Below are 22,881 nucleotides of genomic sequence, written 5' to 3'. Positions count from 1 at the left end.
TACCTTTTTCAACACCTACTGATTTTTGAAAAAAGTATTCATGATTTATAGGTGTGAGAAATTTGTGTAATCTCTAAACTTAATGTGCCTGCATTGAATTCTTTTTTCTTTCTTCCTTTCTTCCTTTCTTTCTTCCTTTCTTTCTTCCTTTCTTTCTTTCTTTCTTTCTTTCTTTCTTTCTTTCTTTCTTTCTTTCTTTCTTTCTTTCTTTCTTTCTTTCTTTCTTTCTTTCTTTCTTTCTTTCTTTCTTTCTTTCTTTCTTTCTTTCTTTCTTTCTTTCTTTCTTTCTTTCTTTCTTTCTTTCTTTCTTTCTTTCTTTCTTTCTTTCTTTCTTTCTTTCTTTCTTTCTTTCTTTCTTTCTTTCGCTGAGGCAGTTGGGGTTAAGTGACTTGCCCAAGGTCACACAGGAAGTATTGTGTCTGTCTGAGGCCAGATCTGTACTCTGGTCCTCCTGACTTCAGGGCTGGTGCTCTATCTACTGTGCATCTAGCTGCCCCCCTGCATTGAATTCTAATCCATAATTTGTCATATATTTCTTGCAATCCCCACCTATCCCTCTTTTACATTACAATTAGCAACTATCAAATATATGTTGATTTATTTGGGAGCTTCTTAAGTTATTGGTAGAATTCCTCTAATTTTTTCATCCTTTGCAGATGTTGTGAATAAGCTACAAATTGTTTTAATGGTATCCTTTTACAGTGAATTATCCTGTGTACTTATAAGATCACTAAATGTCCTGTGAAATAATGTTTCTGGTTGCCTCTGGGCATAACACTTCCTTCACTTTGTCTCTCTTAGGAAAGTCTGTAAGCCATCCCATTTGGCTGCAATTTCATTTGGTTTCATTTATGAATAGAATTCCAAAATTTATATGATTCAGTCCATGCGGTAACATGTCCATTCTTTAGTCAGTGAACAAAACCAACAGTACCAACAGCTTAGCAAAGTTCAGAGATGGTCTAAATAGTGTTTGATTCTTAACCTCTATCCCCTTTTTGGCCACTTGACAATGTAGGTTGCTGCAGTAGAAGGGACTGCACAGAACTGAGGTCAGTGTTTGTATTCATTTTTTTTTATTTTGCGAATAGACCTGCTTTTGATGAGCCTCTCTGTTCTAAGTGAAGCTAAATCTCAGAAAACAGACTTGATTTGTAACCACAATGGTGCTTTAAGTCTTCCAGCATTGTCTCCCATACAGATTCTCACATGTCAGAATTTGTACATGACTGAAATAGCCTCTTAAAAGTGCAGGATCCTCTCTATGTTAGAATGTAAGTAAGACTTTATGGAGGGTTAAGAGATTTGTCATGGTATCAATGTAAAGTTTGATGCAAAATGTACTAGGATAAAATGAAGGATGTATGATTACGTGGTAGATCCTATGGGAAAGATGAGGGAATTTCATCGGCTTGCAAATTCTTATTTGAGTCAACTTATGACATTGCCCAAATAGAGATCGATGTTCTAGGCTTCTTTCAGAATAAGAGAATGTGCTGAATAAGGATTGTCATAGGTCCTTATTGCTCTGCTGGTCAGGCTATATTTAGAATATTGAATTCAGTTTTGTAATTATTTTTGGAAGGAGATAGATAAGCTGGAGTATATCTCCAAGAGAAGGTAGCTATAATAATGAAATGACTAAAGACCATACTACATAAGCATAAACTAAAGGAATTGGGTAAATGATAACCTAGAGAAGGAAAGATGAGGTACCTTATGAATTCTGTCTCATTCTGTGATTTCTTTTTATTCTAAGTGATCCCCAAATCACTCCTTTACACCATTCTAGACCAAACCTCTGACCAGGAACTAGTATCAAGACACAACTACCAAGATGTTCCCTCTATATCTCTCTTATTACAGCAACATTCTCTGACATGATTCCTCTTCTTCAGGATCATGGATTTCTACACAATTCTACAACTTTTTGATATCAAATACTTTTCTATTTCCTCTTTTTTTATTCTATTGCTTCTGATTAAGGTGTGTCTTTTTGCTAGGTTCTAGTTGTGATTCAGATCCCACCACATATCAGAATTATCCCAGAGGTCATGTTTATCTTCGTGAACCACATCTAATTCATCTCATTTGGATATATGTCTCAGGCTCCTTATTTCAGTACCATTCTATGTGGAAATTCTAGATTCTTAACCATCTCTTTCCATTCTAACTGATTATTGGGATCACTAGTCATTTTACATCTATTGGCCCTTGAGGACTTCAAAAGAAATATCTTACTTTAATGAATGTTATCCTCACTCTCTCAATTCTTACAGGCCTTAGAGAAGGTAGGCCTTTAATTTAGGGAATTCACTTAACAAATCTCAAAGTTTCTACATAGTTACTATTAACTTTCTATTTGATTTGTTTCATTAAATTCACTATTTTGTTGTATCTTTGTCCATATTATCCATCTAGATTGAGATAAACTAGAATATTTACATCTGTGACTTCATCAACATTCTGGAAGTGCTTTAATAGAAAAGAGAGTAAAACTGGATTTTTGGAAGTTTTGGCTGGGGAGTCTTTTTTTGTTCCTCTTTCTCAGGCTATGTAGATTCAGCTGGTTGCCAGACTGGCACTAAATTTGGACTTTGACCCCTGTCTGATGCCACAGTGAAGTCACCGAACAAAAGCTTTCAGTGACTATATGGGCAATAAGATTTTTCAGACTTCATCTGGATGTGGCTGGATGGATTTATGTGCTTGGAGATTCAATGGGATATCTGGAAAAGTCAAGTTTGGAGAAACCTGTGACCTTCCAGGATTCTGAAACTCTACCTAGATCTAAGACCATGTCTTTGAGGCCTGGGAAGTAAATTATCTTATTAACAGGATGATTCATAGCTCCTTTGAGTCTGGAGACACTAGACTAATAGCCATAAGACAAAGATCCAAAAAACTTTTTTAATCCTTTTCTGGCGACAAGAGAAAAATTAGGAATAAGATGGGTTGGGGGGGGGGGCATCTTGTATTTTAAGTTGGTCTTATATTTCTCTAAATCATTGTTTTCAGACTTAAGTTCCACAAGTAGAAAGACTTATGGATATCAAAGAGCAGGATCATGAAATTATAGGGCAGCTATGATCCCTCTCCTTCCAGTAAGTGTTTAGAATAAAATAAAATACATGAGGGATAGGATAGGAGCAAGAGGCATGGATGAAATTCCCATTCAGTTTCACAGGGTCCTTGACTAATTGAGAAATCTTAGAGAGTAGGTCCTATCTTCATATAGTCTATACTCCTAATGACCCAATTGAATAAAGCTGCTAGTGGAGCACTTTGCACTAATTCCTACTAGAGCTGCTTATGCATTTTTTTTTATTTAATCATGACAAAGGTATCTTAAGCAGTTAGAATAGGAAAATTCTATCCCTCTATTCAAACTTTAAGACTTTGGGAGAGAGTGGAAGGAGTCCAACATTGCTCCCTGGATTTACTGCCAATATTTTCAGAAGATCCCATATGAATTCGGACATTTAGTCAGGCAGCTTCTCTGAGAGAAAGGGGGTCAAACTGTAGACTAGAACTCTTAAGACTCCTAGGAGCTCAATTCATACTTTCTTAGCCATTTGACATCAAGGAAAAAGAAAGAGATCCCTGAATGACTCAGGAGTATCCATTGAGCTTTTTATAATTCAGATGTTTGGCAGAAACTTAAGAATAGTCTTTAACATCATATTTTCACCTTTTTGTTTGTTAGGTTTTTTTCTTATGTTTTTTTTTTTCCTTTTTGATCTGATTTTTCTTGCATATAACATGGAAAAATGTTTAAAAGGATAGCACATATTTAACTTTTTCTTGGGGAAGGAGAAGGAAAGGGAGGGAGAAAATTTTGGAGCCCAAAGTTTTACAAAAATGAATATTGAAAATTATTCCTTACATGTATTTGGAAAAATAAAATACTATTCAAAAGAGGAAAAAAAAAGAATAGTCTTCAGGATGACTGACCCAGAGAGTTTTAGACAAGGAATCGAGCCATAGGAGGAAGATCAACAACCAGACACCAAAGCATCTATGCCCCTGTCACATCCTGGGGTTTCTACCATCCATTTTTTTCTGCCATTTTTTATTGGAGACCTCAATTGTCTACCCCACCATAATGGGGGGAAATGAACATCAGTAGCTGACCAAGAAAAATGAAGACGCCAAGACCAGCAAGAAAAATGAACTTCAAATTCAGCATTGTCATGTTTAAGAGCAAAGCACTGAGTACCATGAGGAGAACAAGCCTCTACAACAGGAGGTCTCTAATTACCAAAAAAGGTAAGTGACCTCAGCAGTAAAGTTAGAGACATTATTACATCAGCCAAAATGCTGCTAAGTAATAGCTATAAGACAACCTGCAGTTTGAGGCTTTATAAACCTCTCTCTCCCTCTTGCTTATATCTAAACTTATTTTTCCTTGCTATTTCACATCATAGGTGGAGCTCAGAGGGAAGAACACAGATTAAAGGAGACTAAGATAAAGCATTTTCATTTTTTTCTTGCTGATTCACTGAACATAGATCTGCCTAGGGCTACAAGACTGAATCAGAAACATGAGTTCCAATGATTTTTATATTGGGTATTCGCCACTGGGGAATGGCAGTGGGTTGGTTGTTGTTTTTTGTTCTGGAAGAAGACCAAAATGATATTACTATACTAGAGTCAAATTACAGTGTGTCCAGCTGTGGCTGATCAGACTGACAGAACTCAGAATATTCTAGCACAGGTTGGGCACAAATGGTTCATGTGAGCATTTGGGGTGGATTTTCTAAAATGTTTCATCTTGCATTTCATTTTTTAATTTAATTTTATTTTATTAAAACTCTTTATTTATAAAACATACACATAGGTAATTTTTCAACATTGACCCTTGCAAAACATTCTGTTCCAAATTTTGCTTCTTCCCTCTACCCCCTTCCCTAGCAGGCAGGTAGTCCAATGCATGTTAGGTATGTTATATGTTAGATCCAACATATGTATACATATTTATACAGTTATCTTGATGAACAAGAAAAATATCAAGAAGGGGGGAAAAAAAACAAAACCTGAGAATGAAAACAAAATGCAAGCAAGCAACAACAGAGAGAGTGAAAATGGTGTGTTGAGGTCCACACTCAGTTCCCATAGTCCTCTCTGGGTGAGGATGGCTCTCTTCATCACTGAACAACTGGAACTGGTTTAAATCATCTCATTGTTGAAGAGAGCCATGCCCATCAGAATTGATCATAAATAATCTTGTTGCCATGTACAATGAATTCCTGGTTATACTCCTCTCAGCATCAGTTCATGTAAGTCTCTCCAGCCCTTTCTGAAATCATCCTGATCATTTCTTACAGAACATTAATATTCCATAATATTCATATACCACAATTTACCCAACCATTCTCCAATTAATGGGCATCCATTCATTTTCCAGTTTCTAGCCACTACAAGGAGGGCTGCCACAAACATTCTTGCACAAACAGGTCCCTTTCCCTTCTTTAACATCTCTTTGGGATATAATCCCAGTAGCAACACTGATGGATCAAATGGTATGCACAGTTTGATAACTTTTCGAGCATTGTTCCAAATTGCTCTTCAGCTACTACACTTCTGCTTTGTTCATATAGCACACAGCACCTTCTTTGATTGGGGCACATCATGCTGTTTAACATATTTTCAGCAATGTTGTTAGATGCCTTCAATGAAGACCAAAAATGGCATCAAGGTCAGCTACTATGCTGCTGATAAATTATTTAACTTGGAAAAAGCTACAAGTCAAGATTAAAGTGAAGGGGAAATTGGTGCAAGGAAGGGAATGACCGTATACAGTTGGGAGAGCTTAGATATGCTGATCAGAATCCCCTGCAGTGATCAAGGATATAGTGAATCTTCCAATCTACTGTGTCTTTTCTGCAAATAGAAGGAAGTTGATATGGTGGAGTAGAGAAAGAACTGGATTTGAAATCTGACAGTCTGGATTTGAATCTGACTATGTCACTCACAACTTGTGCTTTTTTAGGCAAGCTAATTTATAACCTAGAGCTGGTGATTCTCCATAGAATAGAACTGACCATGAAAAGCTCAAATAATAAGATCCTGAAAAGGGACCTTAGAAGTCGTCTAGTCAAACCTTATCATTTTACAAATGAAGAAACCAAGGCTGGGGGCTGTTAAGTAATCTGCTCAAGTTTCTCCTTTATGAAATGAGAGTTTGGAATAGATCAAGGTTTCTTAATCTTTTTCCATTCACTACCCCTAAGAAATCTTTATAATAACCCTGGATATATAGTATAGAAAATATGCATGCAAATCAAACATTTACTGATAATAAATTACAATTTTGTGACCCCCCCCTCACATTCAGTATTCATATGGGGTTATGACCCTTATTTTAAGAAGCTTTGGATTCAATGACCTTGAAGATCCTTTCCAGCTAGAAATTCTATGATTCTAGCTTTCCCTAATCACTTCTACTTTCTAGAACATAGGGGTCAGAAAATATGGTGTTTTTCAATAGTGTAAGAGTTGCCTGATGGATAGAGTGCTGAACTTGGAATCAATCATAATAACCTAGTGTCAAATCCTACCTGCAAACTTTCCTAGTATGTGACCCTCAGCAAATCACTCAACTTTGCTCAGAAGGAATATAGTTGCATCTGGAAAGTAACAAGGATAATGAGGACTCTAAGTTGTGCTAGACTCAACTAGAGCTTTAAGTAGAAAAGGATAGTTCTCCTTATCTTTTATGATATACCTTTTAACCCAAACACAATGTTAAATAAATTTATAGTGGAGGGAACCTTTGATTTTGTCATGCTTACCCCCTCTCCTGGGGGTGTGAGGGTAGGGGAAACAGGAATAAGGGAATAAGCATTTATATAGTACCTACTGTGTGCCAGACTCTGCTCCAGGTTCTTTTTTACCAACATTATCTCTGTATCCTCACAACAATCTTAGGAAGTGTTGTTATTATCCCATTTAACAGTTAAGGAAACTGAGCCAATTGGGAAGGTGGAGAAGTAATGGAGGAAGTATCTAGCTGCCCAGATTGAGTTCAAGTCACCAGATTTAAAATAAGACCTTTCAGTAGTGGTCATGCCATCAAAACACATTCCAAATTCTAAATTCTCTTTTTTTACCATAACATCCACCCCTTTCTTTTGAGGAGAAAATAAAGCCATACTAAGTGTTCAGTTACTTCTCCTAGAGATATCTCCATTTGAAGAAACCCTCTTTAAATCAAAAGGTTAAATTTTCAGTGGTGGAAATGTTTTAGATGTTTTGTATAAGGGTCCCCGAATTATACCATTGCCCATTAAGATGGGCCAAGAAATCTAGTTACCCTTTGAGAAAGTTTTATTCTCTTCTACAATCCATCAGAAATCAACCATGTTGCAAATGTCTGCCCTAAGCTATGAGAAGATCAACTGACAAAATGAAATAGGATCAATGTAAATATATCCCTACTGGATAAGGAACATTCCCCCTAATGAGTCAATGACATTAATCTACAAAGGACACTTCAATGATGTGGAAGCACATACAGAATATGGCAACACTTGTAAGTAGCACAGGAAGCTATTCAGAGTTAGATATTTTGATAAAGGGCAACTAGGTGGTACAGTGGATAGAGCCCCAGGTTCTAATCCAGCCTTAGATACTTATTAGCTGTGTGATCTTGGTCAAGTCACTTAACCCTCTGCCTTATCTATAAAATGAGCTGGAGAAGGAAAGGCAAAATACTCTTTGCCAAGAAAACCCTGAATGGGGTCACAAAGAGTTGAATGTGACTGAACAACAACATAAGGTAGAGAAATTAAGTAGGTATGAGAAGTGAGCCATATGTCATACTAAAAAATATTGCATGACTGAAACAACTGAACAAAAGCATTTTGATAAAAGAAATTATTCCAGAAAAATTGCAGGCATGTTTTGTAAGTAGAGTCATATGTGAAAGAACATTTCAAATCCTTGAATACTTTGTAAGGTGGCAAATAGAAAGATACAGGATGAATATGAGAGCAACATATAAGCAATGAGAAATTTCAAAGCACAAAAGCAAAAGATGTCATCAAGAAAATGAATGATAGGGAGAGAATAGGATTTGATCATGTGGCACAGACAAGGAATGAAAAGTATATGTTCTAAAAATATCCTGGCAATGTCCGGAGAAATCAAGGAAAGTCTGGGATGAAATGATGGGAGGATAAGGAGGAGTCACATAGGATGAACAGGTATGATGCTTTGCATCATTGGAAAGAGTTCCCAAATCAATGATACTTTATCTAAATATTCCATATAACATGGACAGCCATTTTGTAAAACAGAGATTTTTTTAAAAATAAACACAAATACATCTTTCATTTGAATTTGAAATTTCATGCGTTTAGCATTATTTGAAAAAAAACTGTTGGGAAAACTGGAAATTAGTATGGCAGAAATTAGATATGGATCCACACTTAACACCATATACCAAGATAAGATCAAAATGGGTCCATGATTTAGACATAAAGAATGAGATCATAAATAGATTAGAGGAACAGAGGATAGTCTACCTCTCAGACCTGTGGAGGAGGAAGGAATTTATGACTAGAGAAGAACTAGAGATCATTATTGATCACAAAATAGAAGATTTTGATTACATCAAACTAAAAAGTTTCTGTACAAACAATACTAATGCAAACAACATTAGAAGGGAAGTAACAAATTGGGAAAATATTTTTATAGTTAAAGGTTCTGATCAAGGTCTCATTTCCAAAATAGAGAACTGACCCTAATTTATAAGAAATCAAACCATTCTCCAATTGATAAATGGTCAAAGGATATGAACAGACAATTCTCAGATGATGAAATTGAAACTACATCTACTCATATGAAAGAGTGTTCCAAATCACTACTGATCAGAGAAATGCAAATTAAGACAGCTCTGAGATACCACTACACACCTGTCAGATTGGCTAAGATGACAGGAACAAAAAATGATAAATGTTGGAGGGGATGTGGGAAAACTGGGACACTGATACATTGTTGATGGAGTTGTGAAAGAATCCAACCATTCTGGAGAGCAATTTGGAACTATGCCCAAAAAGTTATCAAACTGTGCATACCCTTTGACCCAGCAATTGCTGTTATTGGGTTTATATCCCAAGGAAATACTGAGGAGGGGAAAGGGACCTGTATGTGCCAAAATGTTTGTGGCAGCCCTTTTTGTAGTGGCTAGAAACTGGAAGATGAAAGGATGCCCATAAATGGGAGAATGGTTGGGTAAATTGTGGTATATGAAGGTTATGGAATATTATTGTTCTGTAAGAAATGACCAACAGGAGAAATGCAGAGAGGCTTGGAGAGACTTACATCAACTGATGCTGAGTGAAATGAGCCGAACCAGAAGATCATTATACACTTCAACAACAATGCTGTGTGAGGATGTATTCTGATGGAAGTGGAAATCTTCAACATAAAGAAGATCCAACTCACTTCCAGTTGATCAATGATGGACAGAAACAACTACACCCAGAGAAGGAACACTGGGAAGTGAATGTAAATTGTTAGCCCTACTGTCTATCTAGCCAGGTTACTTATACCTTCGGAATCCAATACTTAACGTGCAATAAGAAAATGGGATTTACACACATATATTGTATCTAGGTTATACTGTAACACATGTAAAATGTATGAGATTGCCTGTCATCTAGGGGAGGGAATAGAGGGAGGGAGGGAAAATCTGGAAAAATGAATACAAGGGATAATGTTGTAAAAAACTTACTCATGCATATATACTGTCAAAAATGTATAATTATAAAATTAATTTTAAAAAATTACTGAACAACAACCACAAAAAAAAAGAAAAAAGAAATTTCATGCATTTAGTTTATGTCAGGTGGCAAGTCCTATAATCAGTTCTGTGAAATTTGGTTTAATGGAGAATTCATTGCACTGGGAATCAGGAGAGCTGGGGGTCAAGTCCTTGCTCTACCATTTACTAAACATGTGACTTCTCCAAACCTTAGTTTTCTTATCTATAAATTGGAATTTTTGACTAGTTGACTAAGGGACTATAGTTTTCTGTTTCCAACTTTCTTAGATGTTAGGGGTATTAGCATCATAATAAGAAAAAAGCCAATAAGAGAGAAAAGAAATAAAGGGAAAGGAAGAAACACATGACGAAGAGCTTCAAAAGGAAGTATGGTAGAAGGTATTTGGATAAAGATAAAAGGAATATGGGATCTGGCAGGATTTTGTTAATGCAAAACATGCAAGGACAGAAGCACTCAGCACAGTGAGTTCTATTTAATCAATACTCTTTGAATAGGACATAACATAGTTGATATTTTGTTTGTATTTCCTCATTTACAGAAAAAGCCCTAGAGCAGGAAAAATGAGACTGCCTATCTCTATGGGAAGAAAAAAGGATGAGGTCATACTTCCCCAATGGGAATAGAACAAAGGGCTCCACAAAATAGGAAGACATTATACCTCCCTCCCTCCCCACATCTCTCCCTCTCCTCTTCTCTCCATCTCTCTCTTTCCCTCCTATTTTTCTCTCTCCCTCTCTTTCTCTCTCTCTTTTATCCTCTCTCCTTCTCTTCCTTTCTCCCTCCCTATCTCTCTGTCCCTCTCTTCCTCTCCTTTTCTCCCTCTCCCCTCTCTCTCCCTTCCCTCTTTCTCTCTCTCCATTCCCCCATTTCCCCATTTCCTCTCCTCCTATTTTTTTTTTTTGTCAAGACCTGCAATTCCAGTGAGGAAACTCACTCTAACAGTGCAGCTCAGGGATTTTTCTGCTGCTTATTCTGAGACTGTAACCTGTAGTTTCTAAGACATAAAAGATATTTGCCTGTAGTCACATAATCAAGGTGTCAGAGACCAGATGGCTTTGAATTCAGGTCTTGTGGACTCTGAGACCAGAGCTCAATTGACTCCATCATACTGCTCCTCAATCTTCTCTTTTACCTATGGCCCTCAGAACTGAAAAGAGTTCTCCAAAAAAAGAGCAGATCAAGAGTAGTGCCTCCTTGTATACTTGGTCTCTTACTACAGCCTAGAATTGATGAGGTTTAAAACTGGGGTACCTAAATTAAATTAGGTTTAATTGAAGTCTAGTGGAAGGTTTGAGGTAAAGTGAGTCAAATAGAGCTCCCCTGTTACCCCTTTGGATTCAGCTCAAGGATACAGAGTTAAATGAGGTCTAGTAGTGGCGCAAGAGTCCCCTGTAAAAGAATTTACAGACCTGAAAACCTAGATTGATAAAAGAGGTTTATTATGGGGTTTGGAAGTAAAGACCAGCAGGAGGAATACAGAGAGGCTTGGAGAGACTTACATCAACTGATGCTGAGTGAAACGAGCAGAACCAGAAGATCATTATATGCTTCAACAACAATACTGTATGAGGATGTATTCTGATGGAAGTGGATATCTTCAACATAGAGAAGATCTAATTCAGTTACAATTGATCAATGATGGACAGAATCAGCTACACCCAGAGAAGGAACACTGGGAAATGAGTGTAAACTGTGAGCATTTTTGTTTTTGTTCCCAGGTTATTTTTACCTTCTGAATCCAATTCTTCCTGTGTAACAAAAAATTTGGTTCTGCACACATACATTGTATCTAGGATATACTATAACATATTTAACATCTGAGGGGGTGGAGGGAAGGAGGGGAAAATTTGGAACAGAAGTGAGTGCAAGGGATAATGTTATAAAAAAAATTTTTTTTCTTTTTCTGAGGCTGGGGTTAAGTGACTTGCCCAGGGTCACACAGCTAGGAAGTGTTAAGTGTCTGAGACCAGATTTGAACTCGGGTCTTCCTGAATTCAAGGCTGGTGCTCTATCCACTGCGCCACCTAGCTGTCCCTATGTTGTAAAAAATTACCCATGCATTTGAACTATCAAAAAAAAAAAAAAGTCATAATTATAAAATTAATTTAAAAAAAAAAAAAAAGGAAGTAGAGTCTAGTTAGTAAAGTTGAAGGTAGAGATAAAAGGTTCCAGTGGGAAGAGATCCTTTGGTATGCCAGGCATAAGGCTGCCATGTTTGGGACCTCTGCAAAGAGAAGACTCCAGCTTGGCTCTTTTATAGCTAAAGGTGCCTCTGGGTGGAGTCCCAGGTTGGCTCCTGGCTGGATTTCAGGGAGGGCTAGAATTTGCTGGATGGGGCTTGGGAAACCTGAGCAAATAATTAGAATGGAGGCTGAGACAGCCCAAGTTGGCTCAGAACCCTTGGGGGCTGGGAGAGCCTGGATATCTCCTATTGGAATTCAAAAGGGTGCTTTTGACCAGGATTTGTGAATCAAAAGTCCTAGCTTCTTCAGCTTGGAAGGGTTGGGAATCAGAAAGGAATAAATCAATCTGAAAGGTCTAGTCTTAAAGGGACCACAACCCACATCAGAATTACATTAGTCTTTCAGTTAACAAGTCACAGTATTAACTTAAGCTTTCTTGTAGTTGTCCAACTAACATGATCTGGATTGGGGTTTTCTTGACAAAGGTACTGGAGGGACAGCCAGATGGTGCAGTGGATAGAGCGCCAGCCTTGAATTCAGGAGAACCTCAGTTCAAATCTGGTCTCAGACACTTAACACTTCCTAGCTGTGTGACCCTGAGCAAGTCAGTTAACCCCAGCCTCAGAAAAAAAAAAAAAAAAAAAAAAAAAAAAGACAAAGGTACTGGAATGGTTTCCTTTACCTTCTCCAGTTCATTTTATAGATGAGGAAACTGAGGCACAGGGTGACTTGCCCAGGATCACACAGCTAGCAGGTGTCTGAAGATATATATATGTTTGTATGTGTATGTATATACATGTGTTATATATGGGTGCAGGTATGTATATGTATCCCTTATATTGTACTAAATGCCTTTTAAAATTTGAACTATCCTCGAATTGAGCCTTCCCTATCTTCTACTGATGCAATAAGTAGGATTTTTCTTTAACCTATGTAAAGGCATCCTGATAGAGTAGCAAGAGCCCTGAATTTAATCAGAAAACCTGTATCCTGCTACTTACTATTATGAGGGTGAGCTTGGGCAAGTAATTGTGAGTCCAACCATCTCTTTGAGCTTCAGTTTTCTCATCGATAAAAGGAGATGATCAGAAAAAATAACACGTAAAGTCCCTTCATATTCTAAATCCTATGATCCTTTACCTTTATACTTTTCCTACTATATTTCATCTTATCTCTTCAAGACTATCATGTCTAGATTTTATAGAACTCTACCTTGTGATCCAGATGGTTAGCTCACCCCTCAGCTTCTTGAATACTTCATAAGCAGCTCGCTATAGGGTCAAGTCATTAACACAATGGCCATAGGCAGAAGAGACAAAAACAGAGAGGGAACCAGGCTTAGAATTGAGTCCTGCCACGGACATTTGCCATTATATGATTCCAGGAAAGTCACTTAACCTTTTTTCGAACTTCAATGAACTCATATGTAAGATGAAAACAGTTAAGAGCAACCATCTCTCAGGACTATGAAGACCAAATGATATATGTAATATATGTAATGTATATATGTAATTAAAGTGCTTTGTTATCTTATCTTAGATATACTTAGAGTATAAGATAAATATAGTATCCAAGACTGATTCATTAATCAACCATTTTTTGTTTCTAGTTATTTAACCAATTCTCAAATCACTATAAGAGAGCTCCTAGTTCTCCATCTTTTCCCCAAGATTATCTTGAAATACTATAGCCCTGTCAAAAGAGCAAATAAATTAGCCAAGTGTGTTTTATTCTTACTGAACCTAACCTGACTTGTAACCATCACAGCTTCCCTTTCCAAATGCTCATCAACTCTACCTTTAATAATGAGTTCTAGGATTTTGCCAGGACTTGAAGCCATGGTACTTGGCCTACAATTTGAAAACTTTACTTTCCCCCAGTTAAAAGAAGAAAAGAAAATCTATATTCTTACTATCCTCTGACAATAATTATGATATAATTGATAATGATAATAGTTGATCATTAAACATTTATTTGCATCCACTGCTAGGCACTATGCTAAACATTAGGACTGCCTTACATCAGAATATGTTGATTTTAGAGTATCTAAGGCATTCACACATATATTATCTCACTAGATTTCCCATAGCACATAGCATTCAGAAGATGGACTAATTATGGCTCAGAGCTTGTGTCGTGTCCAAAGTTCCAGAGCCACTACTTGAGCCTTTTCTAGTGACTGATATTGATAGAGGGGGGTTGCTGAGTTGGTTTTAGACTCGATTTAGTGACATGTAGGTCAGAGAAACACATTATTCTTTTGAGGGGATAGTGGGGCAGAGTAGTAAGCCAACTAGGCAACTTATCATCTAAGTCTGCTGCTGGTAGAGTTAGGGCCATTGTTTCCCCACTCTGCCCTAAATTTTTATCTGCATAATGAGAGCTGGAATCCCCTAAATTCTTATCTGCACAATGAGAACTGGACTCCCTTTTGTCTTTCAGTTCTGATATCCTGATTCCAACCCTGAGATTCTGTAATTCTGCATGCACACGTCCCATGGGCTCCTTTACCCAGTAGGTGGCAGGCGAGACCCATGAACTCTCTGACTACGGTCTTTCGCTTTTGAGAACTTGCTAAGAGTCCTGTCGGTGAAAGAAAAAGAAGTCCCAAAGTCTTGAGGCAAAATGGCAAAGTCCAGTGGAAGAGTTATCTTGAATTTTGAATGAACAAGATTTGAATTAAGGAAGTTTAGTTGCCTAGAAAATAGAAATGAAACTTTGCAGTGCCATGGCCATTGGAACATAAATGAAGACCCTACAGACTCTAGAAGACTTAAATTTTTCCATTTTGCATATGAGAAAATTAAGACCCAGAAAGTTTAAATTCAAGGCATATTGAAAAAAAAAAGTATCAAAGGCGGGCTTTAAACCCACATCTTTCAGGATTCAAATACAACATCCTACCCATTAAACTCTGCTCTCACTTACTTTTAATCCTTCCTCCCTCCCTTCCCTCCTTCCTTCTCTCCTTCCTTCCCTCCTTCTCTCCTTTCTTCTCTCCTTCCTTCCTTCCATCCTTCCTTCTTCCCTCCCTCCCTCTCTCTTTCTTCCTTTCTTTCTCTTTCCTTTTCTTTTTTTCTTTTCTCTTTCTTTTTTTCTTTCTTTCTTCCTTTCTTCCTTTTTAAATTTCTTTCTGCCTTCCTGCCTTTCTTTTTTCCTTTATTTCCCTTTCTTTCTTTTTGTTAAAGAATGGAAATCAATAGAATAGGCAATTAAGATTTTTAGCCTAGCAAGAAAGGAGAAGAGATGATAGAGTATTGGAGCTGTCAAGAAGAACCAGTTTCCAGTCTTGATTCAGATATTTATTAGCTATATAATCCTGGCCAAGTTATTGAGACAAATGTGATATGAACAGTGGATATTATAATTAAAAGTCTTCCCTTGTGATATAATTGGATCCTTTAAAAAAAATCTCAACATCAGTTTCTTCATCAGTAAAATGTGCATAATAGAAATAAACCTCAAGGGTTAAAGTGAAAATCAAATGAAATAAGGTAGAATAAGACATTTTGTAATCCTTAAGGACTGTTTATATAAAAGGTAACTGCCATTTTTTTAAACTAATCTATGGATAGATATTTGTCCATGTGTCAGTATTTGGGGAATAATTGCCTACATGAGTCCCATTATAGGTAGGAGGCTGGAATGCTCCATAATGCACAGATTAGGATTCCATGCTATTCACTACTTGTATCTTAGAGGATATTAGAGGTCATCTAGTGTATTTGGCACGTAAAGAAAACTTTGATCTCAACAGATTAATTGATTTGTCATGGTCACATGAGATAGGATGCGGCAGATCTGAGATTGAAACTCAGTTCTTCTGATATCAAATTTAGCTCACTTCCCATTGTATCATTCTCTTTTCCCTCCCAACAGGAGTCTTATTTCAGAAACAAATAAAAAGACTTTACTTTTCCCTGTATGGAATGTACATTTTCTGAAAAGACAAGTGTCTGGAGATAGATGGATGAGTTCTGGACAATTGAGGAAACTCAGTTTGCAAAGAAAAATAGTCCTTGCAACTATAAAGCTTCACTGGCAGGCAGGGAAAGGAGAAAGAAGTCCTCTATTAGTTCAGTATTGTTTTTATTGAGACAGATAATTCTGTGAGAAAGAATAGACTGCTGAAATTTCTCCTACGCTTCCCAGTGAACTCTCTACTGGTCAAGCAGGCACTGAAAATATGCAAAAAAAAAACATTCCAAGAGGCAAGTATCATGTGAATAGTGCATATTAAGCTTAGGAGCTTTAATTAATGTTAAAATTGGTTCTTATAAATGATTAAATAATGTATTTGGCAGAGTAGAAAGGGCTTGTATATGTGGGTAAGGAAAAAAGAGGTAAATTAATGGAACTGAATTACTCTTAGGTAGTTAGCATTTTTGCATCTTTGGGGTCTTCTAGTCCTACTTCCTTATTTTAAGTAAGTAAGGTCCCAAGAGTCTGATTTGTCCCACGTCACAAGACTAGGAAGTGGTAAAGCCATGATTAGAACCATTCCTCCTGGGGTCCCAGCAGAGCTGTTTAGCCCAAATAGTAAATTCCACAAAAGTAAGGAGTGTCATTTTTCTTCCATCCTTATATTCCATCATAGAACATTGTCACATACATAGTCAGCAGTGAAATCTTTGAGTAGAATCCTTTAAATATTCCCTTTTCATTTCTTTGTCGTGTAATAATAAACTTGTTGAGGGAAAATTTACTTAATGTTTAAAAAATGCATCTAAAGAGACGTGACTTACTTGGCTATTTTTTGCTGCTGTTATTATTTTCCTCCTCTCATATGTGAAGCATATGGTATCCAGTCTAGTTATTCCTGCCACCAACATACCCTGCATAATAACTGGCTAAGAGTAGTGTAGATACTCAGCATTAGATGTAATTGTGTACCCTGGCATCTCTTTCAATGTAGAGATTGCTAAAAACCCTAAAAAAATCAAAGAGACCCAAAAAAGTCCAATAAATCAGTAATTCTTTTCCATCATTCTCTACTTTGTTTTATCCCAATTTTACAAATGAAGAAAATTGATGCTGAAAAAGATGATGTGATTTGTTCAAGTTTACACAGCTAGGAAGTAGCAAAGTTCAACTCCCCATATCTAGTACCAGGGTGCCTTAGTTAATTAAGAAAGTTCACTAAGATAAGTGTCCTTGATTTTCCGACAAGTCTGATTCATTTGTTCTTTATTAAAGCACTTCTCCACTTTATTAACTAGCTTATGGAGTTCTATCAAACACTGGACAGATATCTGCCATCACTAAAGAAGGATTTCTTTAATTTCTCTAGAAAGTTCTCCTTTCTCTTTTCTGATTTTGTCGTCTCGATTCCATTCAGAAAGTACAAGATTAGACTGGTGTCCCTGGTTGGTAACTTCAACCTTAGTTTTAGTATGGTATAGGTACTAAGGTGATAGCTGTTTAGAATGGGTTTGTCAACTCCTGGGTCCTAGATCTCAAAGTACCAACCAATAATAATTCGTTCAGTTCTAAGCCTACTAACTGTAATACTGAAAGTGGCATCATACTCAAAGCAGCCTTTGGAGCTAGGGGCACTAAGAACTCAGAAGAGCACGTGATTGAAGAGTGGTGTACCATCTTGTTTTAGGGGGGGAAATAAAAGAGAGTGACTATACCCATGGGAAAGTCCAATAGCTAAAAGTAGATGTGTAGGCTCCATGTTAAAGTTCAAATTTCAAAATAAATTTTGAATTGCTACATTTCTGAAGAAGAGGCAACAAGGATATAGTGAAGGACCTTGAGTTTGTCTTAAGTCAAAATGGGCTGAATATTCTGGATATATTTAACCAAGAGAAAGGGAGACTTGTGGGAGACATAATCAACACACGTTAAGAACTTACTATCTATCTGGCACCGGTCTAGGTGCTGGGGACATGAAGACAAACAATTTTTGTCCTTAAGGAGCATATAATCTGTTGTAGGAAATAAAATATACATGTATAAGTAATATGCAAAGTCAGTATATGATAATTTCAGGGTGGGAGGCTTTAACAATTGGGATTAACAATTGGGACATTCAGGAAAGGTCTCATTTAAGAGATGTCAATTAAGCTGGGTTTTAAAGGAAACTAGAAATTCTAAGGCAGGAAAGTAAGAAGGAAGAGAATTACAAAAGTATGTACATGAGAGTTGGAATATTGTAAATGATGAGCAACAAATTCAATCTGGATGCAGTATAAATGGTCTTAATGGAAGTAACATAATGAAGCCATGAAAAGCTGTCTTCAAATATTTGAAGAGTTGTCACAGGGCAGAAGGATTGAACTTTTTTCTTTTTGTTTCAAATTCTGCCACCTTGGATGAGGTAGATGACAATTGTAGAGGTAAATTATCCCTAATGTCAGAGGAACCATTTTTTCCCTAGCATCTAAGTGGAATAGTAGTCGGAGTCACTGATCTTAAGTGCTACTTCAAACACTTTCTAGTTGTGTGACCTTGACTTAACTTCTCTCTGACTCAATTTCCTCATTTATAAATTGAGTTGGACTCCGTGACCTTTAAGATCCCTTCCAGCTTTTGACTCATGATCCTTCAGAAATGGAAGAAAAGGTTAAGAGGTAGTAAGTTTTTGCTGGATGGCTGTTTTCCAGGGAAGATGTAAAGGGGCCTGTGGTGCATGATGGATTAATTGATCTCCAAGAATCTGTGATTCCAATCTCCAATCCCTTCATAGTAGAGTCTCTTTTAGATTGAGGTTGACAGAAGTGAAAATCCTAGAGAAAATCAGGATTTTTCAGAAATCTGACCTCTGATAACTTTCATAAGGCAATGTGTTTATTTTGAAGACACCTCCATACCTTAAATTATTCTAAACTATCACTGCTTTAAGAAACCTGATTACCCCCTAGTGTAATATTCAATAATCATTGACTACTTTTCTTAGTATATGACGTATATTTAATTATTTCTGAGCATGTTGTAACTTTTGGGAGAATGTAAGCTCCTTAAGGTCCAGAATGCTTCATTTTTTTCCTTTATATTCCCAGTTTCCAGTACCTAATTGCTACACAGTAAACACTTACCTATTCACCTACTGATTACTCCCCTCTTTGAGAGATTTTTAATTGTCTTGATGCACCCATTATGAGACACTTCTTAAGCACTTATTTACTGTACACAACTCAATCTAGCTTCTGTTCTTATATTTTCATCCATTTACATGCCAATGGAATCTGTGGCTTGTCATTTATCATCAAATAGTCCTTATCATTTCATCTCAAACTAACTCAGTACATGTTTATTAAACACTACTTTGAAGGCAAAGTTCTGGGGCTGGGGGATATGTGTCATGACAAATATAATACAAGATAGGGTATGATGAGACAAAGTAGAATATCTGACCATTCTAGTTCTAGGAAAATTTGAGAGGGGGGGGAGGATGCCAAGTCAGATATATAAAATTTCACACATATATATCAGGTAAGGTGTATGTGTGTATGTGGTGGAGGGGGTGACCCTTGCAAATGCTCATAGGTAGGAAATGATAGTATATCAGGTTTGAGGAGGAAGTCCTCAATGTGTAGGTCCAATATGAACAAGATAGACTAGCCCAGAATAAGGCTTAGTGAACCAAATTATACCAAAGTATGGACTTTGAGCCAGAGAACCACTAAAGGTTTATATATTTCTTTAGTTTTGTTTTTAATAGGGGCATTCGAAGAAGTGTGGAGGATGGAACACCTGATCAAGTTTAAGGCTTTTAATCTCTCCTAAAACATAAAGCAAAGGTGGGGAGAAGGTTATCATAAGTGTCATGAATTTTTATATCTCATTATGAAAGAGCTCACTGAAAACTTCTCAGGGGACAAGTTTAGATAAATAGCAAAGGAATACTGTGGCCTGGAAGAAAGGAAGGAGACTTCAGTAAAGGAGAAGAAAGGGGCCTGCCCTAAGCAACCTTCACAATCAGAATCATTGCTGGGGCAATGACTTTCAGGCAACATAGGGCTTCCTGAATCCCTGACCTCTACCACTGTTAACCTCAAGTGAACTCTCAGGAAAACCATTTTTCTGCCAGGGAAGGGATGGACTCTGCCCCAAAGATACCTCCTCAATCACCTGTCTCTGGACTTTGTGCCACCTGCTGTTGCCATGTCACCCAGTGTAAAGAATGTTAAGTAGGCTGGGAGCCAATCCACCAGACTCAGCCTCCAACCATTTGCCACTTTATTTTATTCAGAGAGAAGAGAGAACCATCAGGCACTGAGAGAGGAGACCTGGGCAGAAGCCAAACTCTGCAGCCAGGATTTACATATCCAACCCCCCTCAAAGAAAATTTAAAGTTAATTTTGGCAAAAACACATTTAGAATGATCCTAAAGAATTAGATAAAAGACTCTCGCATTGAAACGACACATTTTTAAAGCAAATTTAATAAAGAATGCAAAATATCCATGTCCCACTTCATTCAATACAGGAAGTATGTGCGACCATGATGGAAGAGGAAGAGATTGCCTTCTTGGTTGCCTGGGGAATGCAAGAACAGGCTTTCTTTCCCCTTGGACATCCTTCAGGCCATTGTGTAGAACCCTGGTCTCCAGCTTGGTAAAGGTGCAGTAAAACAAGTTCAAATCCTGAAGTTGTTATAATGGCAGATGATGGTCCCTGGGACCCCAGAGAGGGGGAGCACCTCATGCCCCTTGGAAATAACAATATTTACTTTTAATTTTCACACATAGTCTTCAGCAGTCCTTTAATTTCCCTGATACAATATATAGCATTACAGAAACCGGGACAACAACAGCAAAAGAGTATGGGATTCCTTCAGTATTACTCATTATTCATGAGTGGACAAATACCTAGGACAGCAGCTCTGCAGGAACAAGAAACCAGATCAAACAAAAGGCAGAATTAAACTGGATATTTCTTTTTAGTTGTTTTTACTTTGGAACCTTTGTGCCTCTTGACCCAAGAGTTAAGGTGCCCAGGGTGGAAAAGAACTCTTCCATTTCCTTCTGGAGAAGCTGATTTCTTTTCTCAGCATCCTCACGTGCCCGCTCTGAGTTTCTCAATCTTATTTCCAACATTGTGAATTTCTTCCTCTCTTGGTCTAAGTCTTCTTCTAATCGGGCCATCTGTTTCTTTAAGCCGGAACTGGCTTCCTCGATTCTTAAAACCAAGAGAAGAGACATGATTTTAGTCTTTGTCCCAATAGACTACAGAAGCAGTTTTGAATTCCTCGCTAAACCTGTTCTATTTGTGTTGGGGCTAGCTCACCAAAAAAGACTCTAGAGATGATGGGAAAATTAAGCTCTGCCATTAATTCACTAACATTCTGTGGCTCTCTTGTGACCCTTTAGACATTCAGCAACAGACCCCAGTATCATAATTATTTATTTACAAATTCATTTCCTCCTTGAAGGCAAGGACCCATCTGCTTCATTTTTGCAACTTGCACATGTACAAAATGAATGTCCTGTTAAAGCTGTTATCCAACAAATGCTTGGAAACCTTCATGAAGGGGAAGGGGAAAACTCATTCCTTCTTAAGATATCCCATTCCACTTTTAGGAGGCTACAATTGTTGGGAAGCATTTTCCCCGACATCAGACTTAAACTGATCTCTTCACAACTCTCTTATTACTCCTAGTTCTGCTATCTTGGGCAAAAAGAACAAGCCTAATCCCTCCTCTATATGATACCCCTTAAGACACTAAAAGACATCTATCATGTCCCACCCAAGCCTTCAATTCTTCAGGTTTAACATGCCCAGTTCTTTCATCTGATTTTCCAAGTGACCAAGGACTTTTCCTCATCCTAGTGGACCTTCTCTGGGAACTCTCTAGCACCAAGAAACTCTATGCTCTGGGTGAAGTCCTTAAAAAAAGCAGAATATAGTGAACATAACCTGGAAGTTATGCCTCTCTCAATTTTGCCCTAGGTTCTATGAGTTCTTTGGCTATCACATCACACTGCTGTCTCTTAATTGAAATTGCAGTTGACTAAAAACCCCAGATCATTTTCAAATTAGTGCTCCAATACTTAGCATAACACTCAGCACATAATAGGTATTTTAAAAACACTTGTTGGTCAAATGATGTTTAATCATACCTTCCCTATCTTGTAAAACTGACTTTTTGGGGTACTTATATTATGCTGATTTTCAAAATGTTTTCCTCACAACAATCCTATGAAGCAGACAGTGCAAGAATTATCTCCATTTTACTGATTAAGAGTAAACACCCTAAATAAGATAAAGTATTTCAGCCAGGATCACACAGCTAATAGGCATTTGAAGTCTGATTCACACCCAACTCTCCTAATTCCAAGTCCAACATTATACCCATTACTCTATGTTCTAAGTTTAAAGGAGAATCTAGTCCTGTTTGATCAGAATTGGTATGGACCTCAGAAGCCATCTAATTCAAGCCATTCCCATTTCATTATACTCATGGTCCTTGAAGAGATAAAGAGAAATCCATGAAACTAGAAGGGATTAAGTTAGAGCCAAATTTTAAAAAATCATTCAGAGATTCTCCTTGGAAAGACAAAGGGGAAATCTGTCAGGAGTATTTTAGTCATCTCCCTAATGATAAGAAACATCATTTCATGGGGCACTTGGTTGTCTCACCTTAGAGTGCTCCTGAAGAGCATATGCAAAAAGGCCACCAAAGTAGATCACTGAAGACATATATATATATATATATATATATATATATATATATATATATATATATATATATATATATATATATATATATATATATATATATATATATATATCAACATTTGTTAAGGATAGAACAGACGAATTCAACAAGCAGCCTCAGTTCTTCCAATTCACATCAAAAACGTTTGACACTTTGTGAAGATATATGAACATGAGCAGAGATGAGGTGAGCAAAAAGTAGTTGCAAAATATGATTCAGATTTAAGAAATTAAGGATGC

The 22,881-nt window shown here is 37.1% G+C and overlaps 1 protein-coding gene and 1 long non-coding RNA gene across 11 annotated transcripts in view; one reads left to right on the top strand and one right to left on the bottom strand.

The window, feature by feature from the left end:
* The first annotated feature begins 404 nt into the window (after positions 1-404).
* Positions 405-20,863, top strand: LOC141558643 (uncharacterized). Its single transcript, XR_012487106.1, has 3 exons — positions 405-2,291; positions 2,422-4,269; positions 19,629-20,863. It is a non-coding gene; the product is annotated as an uncharacterized LOC141558643 (long non-coding RNA).
* ARHGAP22 (Rho GTPase activating protein 22) overlaps positions 20,349-22,881 on the bottom strand; it is a 400,236-nt gene continuing 397,703 nt past the window's right edge. For all 10 annotated transcript variants that reach the window (XM_074296121.1, XM_074296123.1, XM_074296122.1 and 7 more), the window contains one exon: positions 20,349-21,102. In XM_074296121.1, the coding sequence (XP_074152222.1) occupies positions 20,874-21,102 (229 nt within the window). In that variant the 3' untranslated portion in view covers positions 20,349-20,873. The remainder of the gene's footprint in view (positions 21,103-22,881) is intronic.

The sequence above is a fragment of the Sminthopsis crassicaudata genome, chromosome 2, assembly GCF_048593235.1.
Source record: "Sminthopsis crassicaudata isolate SCR6 chromosome 2, ASM4859323v1, whole genome shotgun sequence".
Taxonomy (NCBI): Eukaryota; Metazoa; Chordata; class Mammalia; order Dasyuromorphia; family Dasyuridae; genus Sminthopsis; species Sminthopsis crassicaudata.
The sequence above is the reverse complement of the archived record's forward strand: the minus strand, read 5'-3'. Positions and strand labels throughout refer to the sequence as shown.